Source organism: Scyliorhinus torazame, chromosome 8 (genome assembly GCF_047496885.1).
Source record: "Scyliorhinus torazame isolate Kashiwa2021f chromosome 8, sScyTor2.1, whole genome shotgun sequence".
NCBI lineage: Eukaryota > Metazoa > Chordata > Chondrichthyes > Carcharhiniformes > Scyliorhinidae > Scyliorhinus > Scyliorhinus torazame.
In genome coordinates, this window is record NC_092714.1 from 151,594,948 (window position 1) to 151,609,106 (window position 14,159).

Below are 14,159 nucleotides of genomic sequence, written 5' to 3' on the forward strand. Positions count from 1 at the left end.
GGTTTGAACTGATTTCACCAGATCATTAGTCCAGGCCATGGACTATTCGTCCAGCAATATTAAGATTATGCTATCGTATCCACCATATGTTCCAGCTTGCTTGATCCACTTTTGCAGAATGAGACATCGGATAATCGTTGTAAATTAGATATTGAAAGTTCTACGGCCTCGATTCTCAAACCTTGGCACATGAAATATCAAGAGACAGATCAGAGCTTTGCGTTTCTTGAAATCTTCCTTTGGCCAGGGTCTAGCAGAGGCTCTCTTCAGTCGCCAAATGATCACTTTGTTTGATTCCCACTTGCTTTTGATGTCAGACTATGACAACATCAAATTTTTAAAAAAAATACAAGTGATGAGATTGGACAATTGGCCAAAACTCGACAACTTAATTCAAGAAATTGAGTGAAAGTGGGCAGACAGAAATACATTGTTGACATTTACCCGGAAACATATATAGCTGTACATCTGCTAGCTACATCAAAGGGATTACAGTCATCAAATGATCCCCCTCTCCCCCCCCTAGCCCATTCTATACAATAACGGTTTGACATTTTTATTTACGATTTCCAAATATCTCACAAGGTTACTCGCAGTCAGTCACATACACTCAAGGGGTGGTGCCTGAAGGTTGACAGGAAATGTGGCACTTGCATTAAACTTTGAACATGTGGGTCTGACTAAACAAGTACTCCTAACTCCATCAAGAGAAGTATCAGCACTGTGATGCTATTGAACCAACAGTTCAAACCAATAGTGCACTGGTTGAAGAGACAGTGCACAGGTTCATTTTGAACACATCAGACTTTTCACAGCAGCAACTGTCTCCGTCTCAGTCTCAGTCTCCACGTCTGCGTCCACAAAATCAGCTGCCCTTCTTTTGTGTCAGGGTGTGAAAAACAGTCACGTGATTTTCTCTTGCTTTTGGCTTGGGTCTTTTTCCCCCACATCAACCAGATTACATGGGCCTGTCTCCAAGCAGAGTTTAATATGATCTCACCACATCCTATTCAGATCATTCTATCTCATTTCAAATTAAGGGAAACATTTTAAAACATAACTCTTAAAAAGGCTCACATTTGCAGCACTTGATGGATGCTGACTAACCCAAGGTGTGTTTCCGGCATCTTCTGTCCCAATATTAGCAGAAGATAAACGGTTTCTACCAGCAACCAATAAATGGTGATGACAAACTTTGTCAGGTTCAGGAGACAAAGGTGATCAACAGTTAACAATCAGTGGCATTGTTGGCGGGTGTTGGGGAGGGTGGCAAGATCAGCTGACTGTTAATTTCCTTCCAACAACCTCCCCAGAGAGCAAGGCAATCTTATAGTTAGCACATTGAAGGAACAATGAAAAGATTTTCATTTCAGTTAATGTAAAATACAGGAGATCAACTTTCACTTACCTTACAATTGACTGGCTTGCACTAATCATGGCTGAAGTCATTATTTCTGCAGCGAGACTTTCAGTGAAGCTTGCGCCATCATGTCCAATACCACTATCTGCTGCCAGGCTGGTATTACTGAGATCACGCTTGGTTTTCTCAATGGTCAAAGACATCAAATCCTCCGGAAAAAGTCCTCTCTGTTCCAATTCAATATGAATCCTCGGCACATCGAGCTGACAAGCTCCAAGTGTCCTATGGACACAGCATTCTGCCTTGGTAAGCGGTTTACTGCTATGCCATGGTGCTCTTGTGGTCCCTTTGTTGCAGAAACCAGCAGTCTGGCAGCTTAACTGGTTAATGCAACTTCTTGATTCTTTATCTGTTATTGAGCATTTTAAAACCATTTCTGTCAATTTTTCAGCATACTCTAAACATTCTTTCTGCTTCCTGCTCTCTGGACTGCGAACACCACCCTCAGTCACGTTTAGCTGAACAGCTTCATCGCCACTTTTCCCCATGTAATGTTCAAGTGCTAGATTTATGCTCTCGTGGTTACATCTGTAATCATTTAAACTTCCTGTACTGTGGTAGCGTTTGCTCCCCTGGACAATAGGTTGGATTGAGCAAGTCCATGTCTTCTTGATGAGCTCCTCTGCCATCTGTTCCAGCTGAGACCTTTCGTAAAGGCAAGAATCTGTTAAAGATTTGGGCAAGCCATGTGTGCCAGATGCAGTCTTCAATTTCTGTGTCACTTCATAAGTGATAGTTTGAGTGACCGATTCTGCGAACCTGGTCAAATCTCTGGAATCCTTTCTGATCATCCTATGATCGTGGCCTTTCCTGCAGAGATCCCCATCTTGGTTGTCCTCCCTGGTCAGAAATCTGAAAAGGTCTTTAGCCCCATTGTCTCCTCTTGACTGTTGTGAGGACAGCAGTCTCCTCTTGTACTTCTGCTTGATGCGCCTGGCTGCCTGTTCCAGGCCTACTTTCACAGTTCTGAAGGCAAGCTTACTGGCATAATGATCCACTATTATCTCGCCATTTCCACCTTCTCTACCAATCATTCTCATAATGTATTCTGCATATTCATCAGTCACACTCTCGCAGCTTGAATGCTTAGACATGAGCCCAGGAGCGTTACCTTGTGGCGAGTGAAGCACAGAATCTACTAGCTCCCGGGACCACTGATCGGCCGCACTATTTAATCCATCAAGTCCAACAGTTTCTTGCTCTCCAAAGCTGGATTCGCTGCTTTCAACTTGCCAGCCATCCTTCTTGAATTTTCTGACCTTGCGCTTCTTTGAGCTGAGAATTTTTTTGGCATCCCGAATGACCTCTCCTGCCACCTTGCCTGCGTAGTTCCATAAGGAGCCCACATCGTCTGGAAGTTTCCTTTCAGCAGCGGTGGTCCAAGTGTGCAGCTCACTTCGAGCAGCCGATTTCCACAGGTTGCTCGGGGGAGCCTTGAAGCATTTCATTTCTCCGCCATCGCACTTGTCAGCATCTTCGACACATATAGCAGCAATTTCAGTTGCCATGGAAACTATGCTGGATGCCAGTTGATTTGCATAGTGCAGGGCATGCCTCTTAATGTCCGACTTTAATTCTTCTTTTTCCAAAACCTTTGCTTCCCGTCTCAAAATGGGGCTGGTTTGCTCCCTCAGCTCCATATGTCTCACAGCAAAATCAAAGTTTCCGTCATCCTCGATGTCCAGAACCTCTTCAGACAGTGATCTCATTAACTTCAGCACAAACTCAGCCTTTTCTTCAGTGTCCTGGGAGATCCCTGTCAAGCTTGGGATAGAACGGTTATGGGGAGTGGATGGTGGGGTTACTGGCATGAATTCTTTAGCCAGCTCTCCTTTAAGCTTCCTACTGAAACTCTTCAGACTCTTTTCATGGAATGATTGCTGTGGTGTTGGGGGTGGTGTTCCAGGAGACCTACTTCCTTCAACAGGGTGAAGGTGTTCCTCTGAAAATAACCCATCTTTGTTCAGTCCAATCCTTGACTTTGCAAGCAGCCCTACAGCTGGTTCTTGATTTGGTTCAATTACTTCTGCTGAGGGAGTTTGGAAAGTTGGTATTAAGACTTGACCTTGAAGATGTTCAGTCAATGACTTAAGGGTATCTGCAAGCTCAGGACCACCAACACCCTCTGCACTTTCCACATCTGAATTCTTGAGACCAACAGTAGGACTAGGTGGGGGAGTACATGGAGGAAACTCTTCAGCTAAGTGACCCTTTAGCTCCTGTGCAAAGTGCCGAGGGAGGGTCAAACCTTTGCCGGGAATACATTCAGTGGGCGATACGGGAGGTGTTCGCAGCAGGTCTGGTGACTGAGAGTACACATCTTTACATAGTCCACCTAAAACAATTTTCCCAACTGCTAACTGCTCCTGTATTTGGCCCTCCGGAATGTCCGTGAGTCCCTCAGGATTTTCTTTGCAAATTTCAACAGCACCTGTCTGCAAACCACTGTCTTGTGCCTTGTGAAACTTTGCGACTTTTATTTTCACTCCGTCCACTGAATTCTTCACAATTGCTTCCGCCAACTGTGCAGCAAAGCAGTTCTCGTGAACTTGCTGGCTCTCTGATGCAGGCTCAAAGAGTATTTTTTTACTTAGTTGAGAAGCATAATCCTCTACCTTGTACTCTGCTTTAGATTCAGTTACCAAATCAAAAGCATTATTTACCACAATATCAATCATTGCTGCTCTTGACCAATTTTTCTGTGCTGCAATGGCAGCAGCATCATTAGTGTCCAAGTCTTCACTTTTCCTTAATGTTTCGCAGACATCAGTGTCAGTAACCTCAGTACATCGATACATGTTGTCAGTGGGAACATACCCACTACGGGTGACACGACTTGCAGGATCCATTGGCTGATTCACATAGCTGGCAGGCATCACTTCATCAATTTGTCTGCTTCCTGAACACGATCCAGCTAGACCAATCTTTGGTGCTTGCTCTGATTTCACTTCTGGTGCTATAGAATGGTGGCATGAGTTCAGAGGGGAATCTGAAGAATTGCAAGAAAGTGTCTTGACAGCACTAGGAACTGATACACAGCTCACAACACCTGAGACACGAAGTAAAGCTTTTTCTATTGTGTACTCTTCCTCTGTCAAGCACAAATCATCACTTGCATTGTTTGGCACAGCATTTGCGCACCATCCAGCCTCTCTAAGCTGCGTTTTCTCTTTCTCAGCAGGGTCATTCACAATTTTTAGTGCCTGGGTTATACCGTCCCCACCAAAACCTTTTACATTATCCAGGGAAATACTAATTGCTGCTTGTGCTGTGAAAATCACATCCACTTGAGATAATTCAATAAAGGCTTCCTGTAGGACAGACTCAGACAAATCTCTCGCATACGAGCTCACAATCTTCTCTTCATCATCAAGTGACCAGCTTGTGATGGATGTTGGCGTTGGTGGGTGGGAGAATTGACAAACTTCCATGATGCCCTCAAAAATAAGTTCCTCGGCCAGGTCAGTTGCAAATCGCCCAACGGCATTGTTAAATATTTGCTTCTTCACAAACTTCAGCTCTCGTAGTGCTCCAGAGATCGAGTCACCAACCAGATAGTCCGCCAAATTATTAATCGCACTCCGCTTCCGTGCAAATGCTTGCCTTGCCCCAATCTCCTGCAGGGCTGTGTGGATCACAGAGGATGTCAGTCTCGTAGCTAGATGGTAAAGGGTACTAGTGCATGATGAAACACCCTTCTGTAAATCCTTAAAAGCACCACTAAGACTTCTTTCCACTAATTCTGTAGCAATTCGCTGAATGCCATCTTTGAGCATGTTTGAACATTTCTGCGGGGCAGGAGTATAAACTGCGGGTCGTTTCAAGTCAGGGTTTTCAGCGGAAGCTGGCCCTTCAAAATGTTTGACTCCATCTGACCGGTGTACATCCTGAGGTTCAAATCCAACAATCTGTGGGTACCTGAAAACAGAGCCAATAATGTTGTGTGAAACATTGTCTGCGTAATTTGAATAAGTGTTAGAAAGTCCTCGGAGGTTTGGTGCATTTATGATTTCAGTGCTGGCAGCCTCCGTTCTTCCAAAACATTCAGAATTACCACAAATCCCAAGGGGGCTGAATGCAGAGGAACTGATAGGGCTGAAGAGCGATCCATTCTCTTCGCCTGAGGCGTTTACCGGTCGAGGCGAATCTGGGATATCAGACAGGCTGTTGTACGGGGATTCTGCCTTGCGAGCAGTTGGCTTTTTCACATTGGCAGGAAGGACTGGCTGGTCAAACCTCTGCGGATTCATAGCAGCAGCTGCAGTAGTGCATTGTTCCAGGGAGAAGACTGAAGCCAGCTTTACTGCAGCCTTCTTGTTCAGAGATAGACTTTGAGGGCTGGCACCAACATGCAGGCTGGCAGCTGTGCTCACCAACATGTCGTCCAGCTCATCAAACTGGTCAAAACTATCGAAGAATTCGCTCACTTCAGAGTCCGAGTCCTCAATGTCATCTTTGAGTATTGGGATCTGGGGTATTTCTAGTTTGGCCTTTAGACTCTTCTGGTATCCTTCCTCATCCAAGAAGATGACAGGACTTGGACTTGAACCTTCTGAATCTTCAGACTCAGATGGGGAAACAGACTTATGCCCAATGCTGGATCTTGACAGGGGAGCATTGCATGGTCTATAAAAACTTCTTTGCTTCCCAGGATCTGAGCTTAATGTTATAACTGAGCTTTTCACATATGGTGGTGGTCCTTTATGCAGCAAGTTACTAGGTAATGAGGGAGCTGGCTGGCTGGCGATCCAACTTTGTGAGGAATCCGCAGGAATTGGTCTCTCATCAACGTCTAGTGCGAAGGTGCGTCGAGCTGCTTCTCGCTGCTGTTTGGCAGTACTGGGATCATAGCCTGTAGTTGACAGATCAAAAACAAGACATTTTATATAATTATAGAGAGTTTTTAAAGTTGACTGCAGCTACTGCCAGAAAGCATCAAAACCACAGTGTGTGCACAGTCAGGACTATCAGTCTATCTGCCAAGGAGATCAGCAGATTATGAGGTGACTCATATTGTGATCAGAGCATAAATAGTTTATCCTTCACTCTTCTGACTAGTACACAGATAGACAGAGGGGTGAGGGAGAAATACACACAATCATGGAATGATAGAAATTTACAGTACAGAAAGAGGCCATTTGGGTCATCAGGTCAAAGAGCCATCCACCCTAACCCACTTCCAGCTCTTGATCCATCAGAACTTCAAATGCATTTCCAAGGACTTTCTAACTATTGTGGGATTATGCCTCTACCACTCTTTCAGGCAGAGTTCCAGATTCACATCACCCTCTGGGAGACATTTCCCCTTGAATTCCCTCTAAACCGCCTGTTTCTTACCCTTGAAGTATGCCCTCTGGATATGGACCATCAAAGAGAAAGCGAGCGTGCAAAGAGGGGGAGTGAGCGGGAGGGGGGCAAAGAGTGTGTTGGGGGGGGGGGGAAAGAGAGCCCACATGCGAGGGGGGGGGGGAAAGAGAGCCCCCCCACGAGGGTGGGGGGAGGAGACAGAGCCCCTGCCCGAGGATGGGGGCAGAAAAAAGAGCCCCGCGTGAGAGGGGAGTGGGGGGAAAGAGCACCGAGCGAGGGTGGGGAGAGAAGACCCCCACGAGGGTGGTTGGGGGGATAGAGCCACCGCGCGCAGGTTGAGGGGGGGGGGGGGGGGGAGAGAGAGATATAGTAAAGGTGGGTGCGGAGGGGGTAGAGGCCCCACGCAAAGTTGGGAGATTACCCGCGCAAGGGGGACGGCGCCCGGGGCAAGGGGGACGGCGCCCGGGGCAAGGGGGACGGCGCCCGGGGCAAGGGGGACGGCGCCCGGGGCAAGGGGGACGGCGCCCGGGGCAAGGGGGACGGCGCCCGGGGCAAGGGGGACGGCGCCCGGGGCAAGGGAGACGGCGCCCGGGGCAAGGGAGACGGCGCCCGGGGCAAGGGAGTCGGCGCCCGGGGCAAGGGAGACGGCGCCCGGGGCAAGGGAGACGGCGCCCGGGGCAAGGGAGACGGCGCCCGGGGCAAGGGAGACGGCGCCCGGGGCAAGGGAGACGGCGCCCGGGGCAAGGGAGACGGCGCCCGGGGCAAGGGAGACGGCGCCCGGGGCAAGGGAGACGGCGCCCGGGGCAAGGGAGACGGCGCCCGGGGCAAGGGAGACGGCGCCCGGGGCAAGGGAGACGGCGCCCGGGGCAAGGGAGACGGCGCCCGGGGCAAGGGAGACGGCGCCCGGGGCAAGGGAGACGGCGCCCGGGGCAAGGGAGACGGCGCCCGGGGCAAGGGAGACGGCGCCCGGGGCAAGGGAGACGGCGCCCGGGGCAAGGGAGACGGCGCCCGGGGCAAGGGAGACGGCGCCCGGGGCAAGGGAGACGGCGCCCGGGGCAAGGGAGACGGCGCCCGGGGCAAGGGAGACGGCGCCCGGGGCAAGGGAGACGGCGCCCGGGGCAAGGGAGACGGCGCCCGGGGCAAGGGAGACGGCGCCCGGGGCAAGGGAGACGGCGCCCGGGGCAAGGGAGACGGCGCCCGGGGCAAGGGAGACGGCGCCCGGGGCAAGGGAGACGGCGCCCGGGGCAAGGGAGACGGCGCCCGGGGCAAGGGAGACGGCGCCCGGGGCAAGGGAGACGGCGCCCGGGGCAAGGGAGACGGCGCCCGGGGCAAGGGAGACGGCGCCCGGGGCAAGGGAGACGGCGCCCGGGGCAAGGGAGACGGCGCCCGGGGCAAGGGAGACGGCGCCCGGGGCAAGGGAGACGGCGCCCGGGGCAAGGGAGACGGCGCCCGGGGCAAGGGAGGCGGCGCCCGGGGCAAGGGAGGCGGCGACCGGGACAAGGGAGGCGGCGACCGGGACAAGGGAGGCGGCGACCGGGACAAGGGAGGCGGCGCCCGGGACAAGGGAGGCGGCGCCCGGGACAAGGGAGGCGGCGCCCGGGACAAGGGAGGCGGCGCCCGGGACAAGGGAGGCGGCGCCCGGGACAAGGGAGGCGGCGCCCGGGACAAGGGAGGCGGCGCCCGGGACAAGGGAGGCGGCGCCCGGGACAAGGGAGGCGGCGCCCGGGACAAGGGAGGCGGCGCCCGGGACAAGGGAGGCGGCGCCCGGGACAAGGGAGGCGGCGCCCGGGACAAGGGAGGCGGCGCCCGGGACAAGGGAGGCGGCGCCCGGGACAAGGGAGGCGGCGCCCGGGACAAGGGAGGCGGCGCCCGGGACAAGGGAGGCGGCGCCCGGGACAAGGGAGGCGGCGCCCGGGACAAGGGAGGCGGCGCCCGGGACAAGGGAGGCGGCGCCCGGGACAAGGGAGGCGGCGCCCGGGACAAGGGAGACGCCGCCCGGGACAAGGGAGACGCCGCCCGGGACAAGGGAGACGCCGCCCGGGACAAGGGAGACGCCGCCCGGGACAAGGGAGACGCCGCCCGGGACAAGGGAGACGCCGCCCGGGACAAGGGAGACGCCGCCCGGGACAAGGGAGACGCCGCCCGGGACAAGGGAGACGCCGCCCGGGACAAGGGAGACGCCGCCCGGGACAAGGGAGACGCCGCCCGGGACAAGGGAGACGCCGCCCGGGACAAGGGAGACGCCGCCCGGGACAAGGGAGACGCCGCCCGGGACAAGGGAGACGCCGCCCGGGACAAGGGAGACGCCGCCCGGGACAAGGGAGACGCCGCCCGGGACAAGGGAGACGCCGCCCGGGACAAGGGAGACGCCGCCCGGGACAAGGGAGACGCCGCCCGGGACAAGGGAGACGCCGCCCGGGACAAGGGAGACGCCGCCCGGGACAAGGGAGACGCCGCCCGGGACAAGGGAGACGCCGCCCGGGACAAGGGAGACTGCGCCCGGGCTAGGGGGACTGCGCCCGGGACAGGGGGACTGCGCCCGGGACAGGGGGACTGCGCCCGGGACAGGGGGACTGCGCCCGGGACAGGGGGACTGCGCCCGGGACAGGGAGACTGCGCCCGGGACAGGGAGACTGCGCCCGGGACAGGGAGACTGCGCCCGGGACAGGGAGACTGCGCCCGGGACAGGGAGACTGCGCCCGGGACAGGGAGACTGCGCCCGGGACAGGGAGACTGCGCCCGGGAAAGGGAGACTGCGCCCGGGAAAGGGAGACTGCGCCCGGGAAAGGGAGACTGCGCCCGGGAAAGGGAGACTGCGTCCCGGAAAGGGAGACTGCGCCCCGGAAAGGGAGACTGCGTCCCGGAAAGGGAGACTGCGCCCCGGAAAGGGAGACTGCGCCCCGGAAAGGGAGACTGCGCCCGGGAAAGGGAGACTGCGCCCGGGCAAGGGAGACTGCGCCCGGGCAAGGGAGACTCCGCCCGGGCAAGGGAGACTGCACCCGCGCAAAGGAGACTGCACCCGCGCAAGGGAGACTGCACCCGCGCATGGGAGAGTAGAGCACCCACAAGTGAGTGAGTACCTGTAAGGGACAAAAAGCACATGAGAGTAAGTGCAAGAGTGGGAGCGTACAAAATAGCACACAAAAGATGGAGTGATGAGAGAGTAAGCACTAAAGAGAGTTAGAGAGAGCATGAAAAGGAGAGAGAGCACGAAAGAGAGCATGAAAGAGAGAGACTGTGATAATGAGAAAGGGAGTAGGGAAGAGAGAGACTGATCGAGAGAGTAAGAAGTCTTACAACACCAGGTTAAAGTCCAACAGATTTGTTTCGAATCACTACCTTTCGGAGCATACCTCTTTCACCTGATGAAGGAGCAGCGCTCCGAAAGCTGGTGACTCGAAACAAACCTGTTGGCTTTTAACCTGGTGTTGTGAGACTTCTTACTGTACCCACCGCAGTCCAACGCCAGCATCTCCACATCATGATAGAGAGATTTCAATTTCTCACCTTCCCAGTGCTGGGTGTTGAACACACTGATTCTGGGTTTCTAATTTTGCACCATGATCAGCACACTCCAACACGGAGATTTAGATAGGTCGATTGGCCCACTGTCTGACAATGACTTAGCTCAATGAATCATGTTCAGCTCCTGCACTCAGCAAGAATGGCGCAGCTCAACTGTTCTAATGGGTGTTTAATTATCTTTTCTAATCAAGCTAATGGTTGAGTCCATATTTACCTGTGGCCCCATGTGCAGTTACTGCTTCTTCTTCTTCCAAGTGTTCAAAAGCAGTCACAAAGTCATCCTCGATGGACGATACTGACTGATTAGTGTCATCCTCCTCCGTGTGGTATGTGTCAGTTTGATGGTTTGGTTCTAATTGCCCATCCAGAGTAAACTGAATTGCTCTTGTATATTTGCCAAGCATAGACAATACAGAGTTGTCACTGTACTTTAGGAATGCTGGTGGGTGCCTCATCACACAGACCACTGAGGACAGGGAACACTGCAAACAGGTAAAAACACATTTTTTTAAGACATCATAATGCTGCTAAGAGATATTCATCAGCACAACAGAAATAAAGAATCGTCTTTTTCATGCAATATTGATCGTTAATATTAAAACAGCAGCACACACAAGGCTGAAAATTGCTCTTAAAACATGTTCCTAAATAAGTTAACAATATTCATTAGTCAATTGGTCTTTTGTTGAAAAGGTCTCTCCAAGCTAGATTCAAATATATTCATTTCTGTTATCTTATCAGGCATGGCACTGTGAGGACCCCAACACCGGCAAAGCCACATTTATTACCCATCCCTGTTGCCCTGAGGGGGTTTCACTTTGAACCACTACAGTCTACATGGTGACTCAATGGTGGCTCGAGCCATTTACTTCACAGGATTCCCAGGGCGGCACGGTAGCACAGTGGTTAGCACTGTTGCTTCACAGCGCCAGGGTCCCAGGTTCGATTCCCGGCTTGGGTCACTCTCTGTGTGGAGTCTGCATGTTCTCCCAGTGTCTGCATGGATTTCCTCCAGGTGCTCCGGTTTCCTCCCACATGTCCCAAAAGACATGCTGCAAGGTGAATTGGGCATTCTGGATCCTCCCTCTGTATACCCGAACAGGCAACAAGGGGCTTTTTACAGTAACTTCATTGCAGTGTTAATGTAAGCCTACTTGTGACTATAATAAAGATTAAGTAAGTAGGTTGAATTCCCGATCTGCCAGGAAAAACAGGTAAGATGATCCCGATGTCATCACCTGAACAAAGAATACACTTGGAAACTCCAAGGTGACACTGAAAATAAGGAATCTTGATTTGAAATGGAAGCAAAGCCCCACTGGAAAACTTTTTTGAACCAGGATTCCAGTCAAGGCATTCCCTTCCTTGATTCATAGAATCCCGACAGTGCAGAAGGAGGCCCATCGTGTCTGCACTGACCCTCCAAAAGAGCTCCCCACCTCGGCCCACTCTATCCCATAACCACATCTGACTGTTGGACACGGAGGGACAGTTTATCATGTTCAATCCACCTAACTTGTGCATCTTTGGACTGTGGGAGGAAACTGGAGCACCCAGAGGAAACCTACGCAGACACGGGAGAAAGTGCAAACTCCACACAGCCACCAGAACTGGAATTAAGCCTGGGTCCCTGGAGCTGTGGGGCAGCAGTGCTAATCACAGTGTTGCCATGCCATGGTTGGGAGAGTGGAAGCCTTCTGTCGTCGTCCCCCGCCTCACTGCCTGGGTCCTTCTTACATCAGAAGGAAGCTGAAAACAATATTTCTGCATTTGCTGTTGGATACTTGGGAGTGAGGCGTTATAGGTTCATAAGATACAGGACCAAAATTAGGCTATTTGGCCCATCAAGTCTGCTCCGCCAATCGATCATGGCCGATCTCATTCTGGCCTTAACGCCACCATTCTGCCCGTCCTCAATAACCCTTCAACCCATTAACAATTAAAAATCTGTCCAACTTATCCTTACATTTACTCACTGTTCCAGCATCCATCGCACTCTGGGGTAGCGAATTCCACAGATTCACAACCCTTTGGAAGAAGTAGTTTCTCAACTCTTTTTAAATTTGCTACTTCTTATCCAAAGACCATGACCTCTCGTCTAGAATGCCCCACAAGAGAAAGCATCTATTTTCATGTCTACTTTATCCACACCGTTTATCATCTTGTATACCTCAATTTGATCTCAATTTGCTTTCATTAAGCAATGTGGTTAGTTCTTGGTGTCATGGCATTTAACTGAGAGTTATCCTCTTGGTTTTACTAGCATCCTTGACACATCTCCAGCAGCTAACTACCCGAACTGCAGATCAGTCTGAAAGGCGAATTCAGAAATCTTAGTTCAAAATCTGAAACAACTAACAGCAACAACCCTGTGTAAATCAAGCAGAATAACAAAGCTTAAAAGTGCAAGACACAAATATCAGCTAATCTAAGAGGAGCTCTTTCATAACCAGGATCCGGTTCACATTCCAGGAAAGAAACTCTGACCGGGCGTCTGATGATAAAATTTCCATGTTTAATCAATGCTCTGTGCAAGGACTTGCCAGGATAAAACAAAGAACAAACAGCACTGGAACAGGCCCTTCGACCCTCCAAGCCTGTACTGGTCATGATACCAACCTTTGCCAAAACCCTCAGCACTCCCTTGTGCCGTATCCCTCCATACCCATCCTATCCATGTGTTTGTCAAGATGCCTTTTGATTGCCGTTAATGTATCTGCTTCCTCAACCTCCCCTGGCAACACGTTCCAGGCACTCACCACCCTGTGTAAAAAAACCTGCCTCGCACATCTCCTCTAAACTTTATCCCACGGACCTTAAACCTATGCGCCCTGGTGACTGACCCCCTTCCAGCCTGGGAAAGAGTGCCTGCCCATCCACTCTATCCATGCCCCTCATAATCTTGTAGACCACTATCAGGTCACCCCTCAACCTCCGTCTTTCTAATGAAAACAGTCCGAGTCTATTCAGCCTCTCCACATAGCTAACACCCTCCAGACTAGGCAACATCCTGGTAAACCTCCTCTGCACCCTCTCCAAAGCCTCCAACATCCTTCTGGTAGTGTGGCAACCAGAATTGTGCGCAATATTCCAAGTGCAGCCTTCCCAAGGTTCTATACAAAGAAAAAAGAGCAAAGAAAAGTACAGCACAGGAACAGGCCCGTCGGCCCTCCAAGCCTGCGCCGACCACGCTGCCCATCTAAACTAAAATCTTCTACACTTCCGGGGTCCGTATCCCTCTATTCCCACCCTATTCATGTATTTGTCAAGATGCCCTTTAAACGTCACTATCGTCCCTGCTTCCACCACCCCCTCCGGCAGCGAGTTCCAGGCGCCCACTACCCTCGGTGTAAAAAAGCTTGCCTCATACATCTCCTCTAAACCTTGCCCCTCGCACCTTAAAGCTATGCCCCCTAGTAATTGACCCCTTCACCCTGGGTAAAAGCCTCTGACTATCCACTCTGTCTATGCCCCTCATAATTTTGTAAAGCTCTATCAAGTCGACCCTCAACCTCCGATGTTCCAGTAAAAACAAACCGAGTTTATTCAACCTCTCCTCATAGCTAATGTCCTCCATACCAGGTAACATTCTGGTAAATCTCTTCTGCACCCTCTCCAAAGCCTCCACATCCTTCTCAGAATTGAACACTATACTCCAAGTGTGACCTAACTAAGGTTCTATACAGCTGCAACATGACTTGCCAATTTTTATACTCAATGCCCCGGCCAATGAAGGCAAGCATGCCGTATGCCTTCTTGACTACCTTTTCCACCTGTGTTGCCATTTTCAGTGACCTGTGGACCGAAACACTAGATCTCTCCGATTGTCAATACTCTTGAGGGTTCTATCATTCACCGTATATTCCCGACCTGTATTAGGCCTTCCAAAATGCATGACCTCATCTTT

The 14,159-nt window shown here is 51.9% G+C and overlaps 1 protein-coding gene across 4 annotated transcripts in view; it reads right to left on the reverse strand.

Moving 5' to 3' along the window:
• The window catches only part of akap11 (A kinase (PRKA) anchor protein 11), a 134,421-nt gene that overhangs the window by 33,222 nt on the left and 87,040 nt on the right, over positions 1-14,159 (reverse strand). For all 4 annotated transcript variants that reach the window (XM_072514374.1, XM_072514375.1, XM_072514372.1 and 1 more), the window contains 2 exons: positions 10,467-10,734; positions 1,409-6,272 (listed from right to left, as the gene is read on the reverse strand). In XM_072514374.1, coding sequence (XP_072370475.1) covers positions 1,409-6,272; positions 10,467-10,734 — 5,132 coding nt within the window. The remainder of the gene's footprint in view (positions 1-1,408; positions 6,273-10,466; positions 10,735-14,159) is intronic.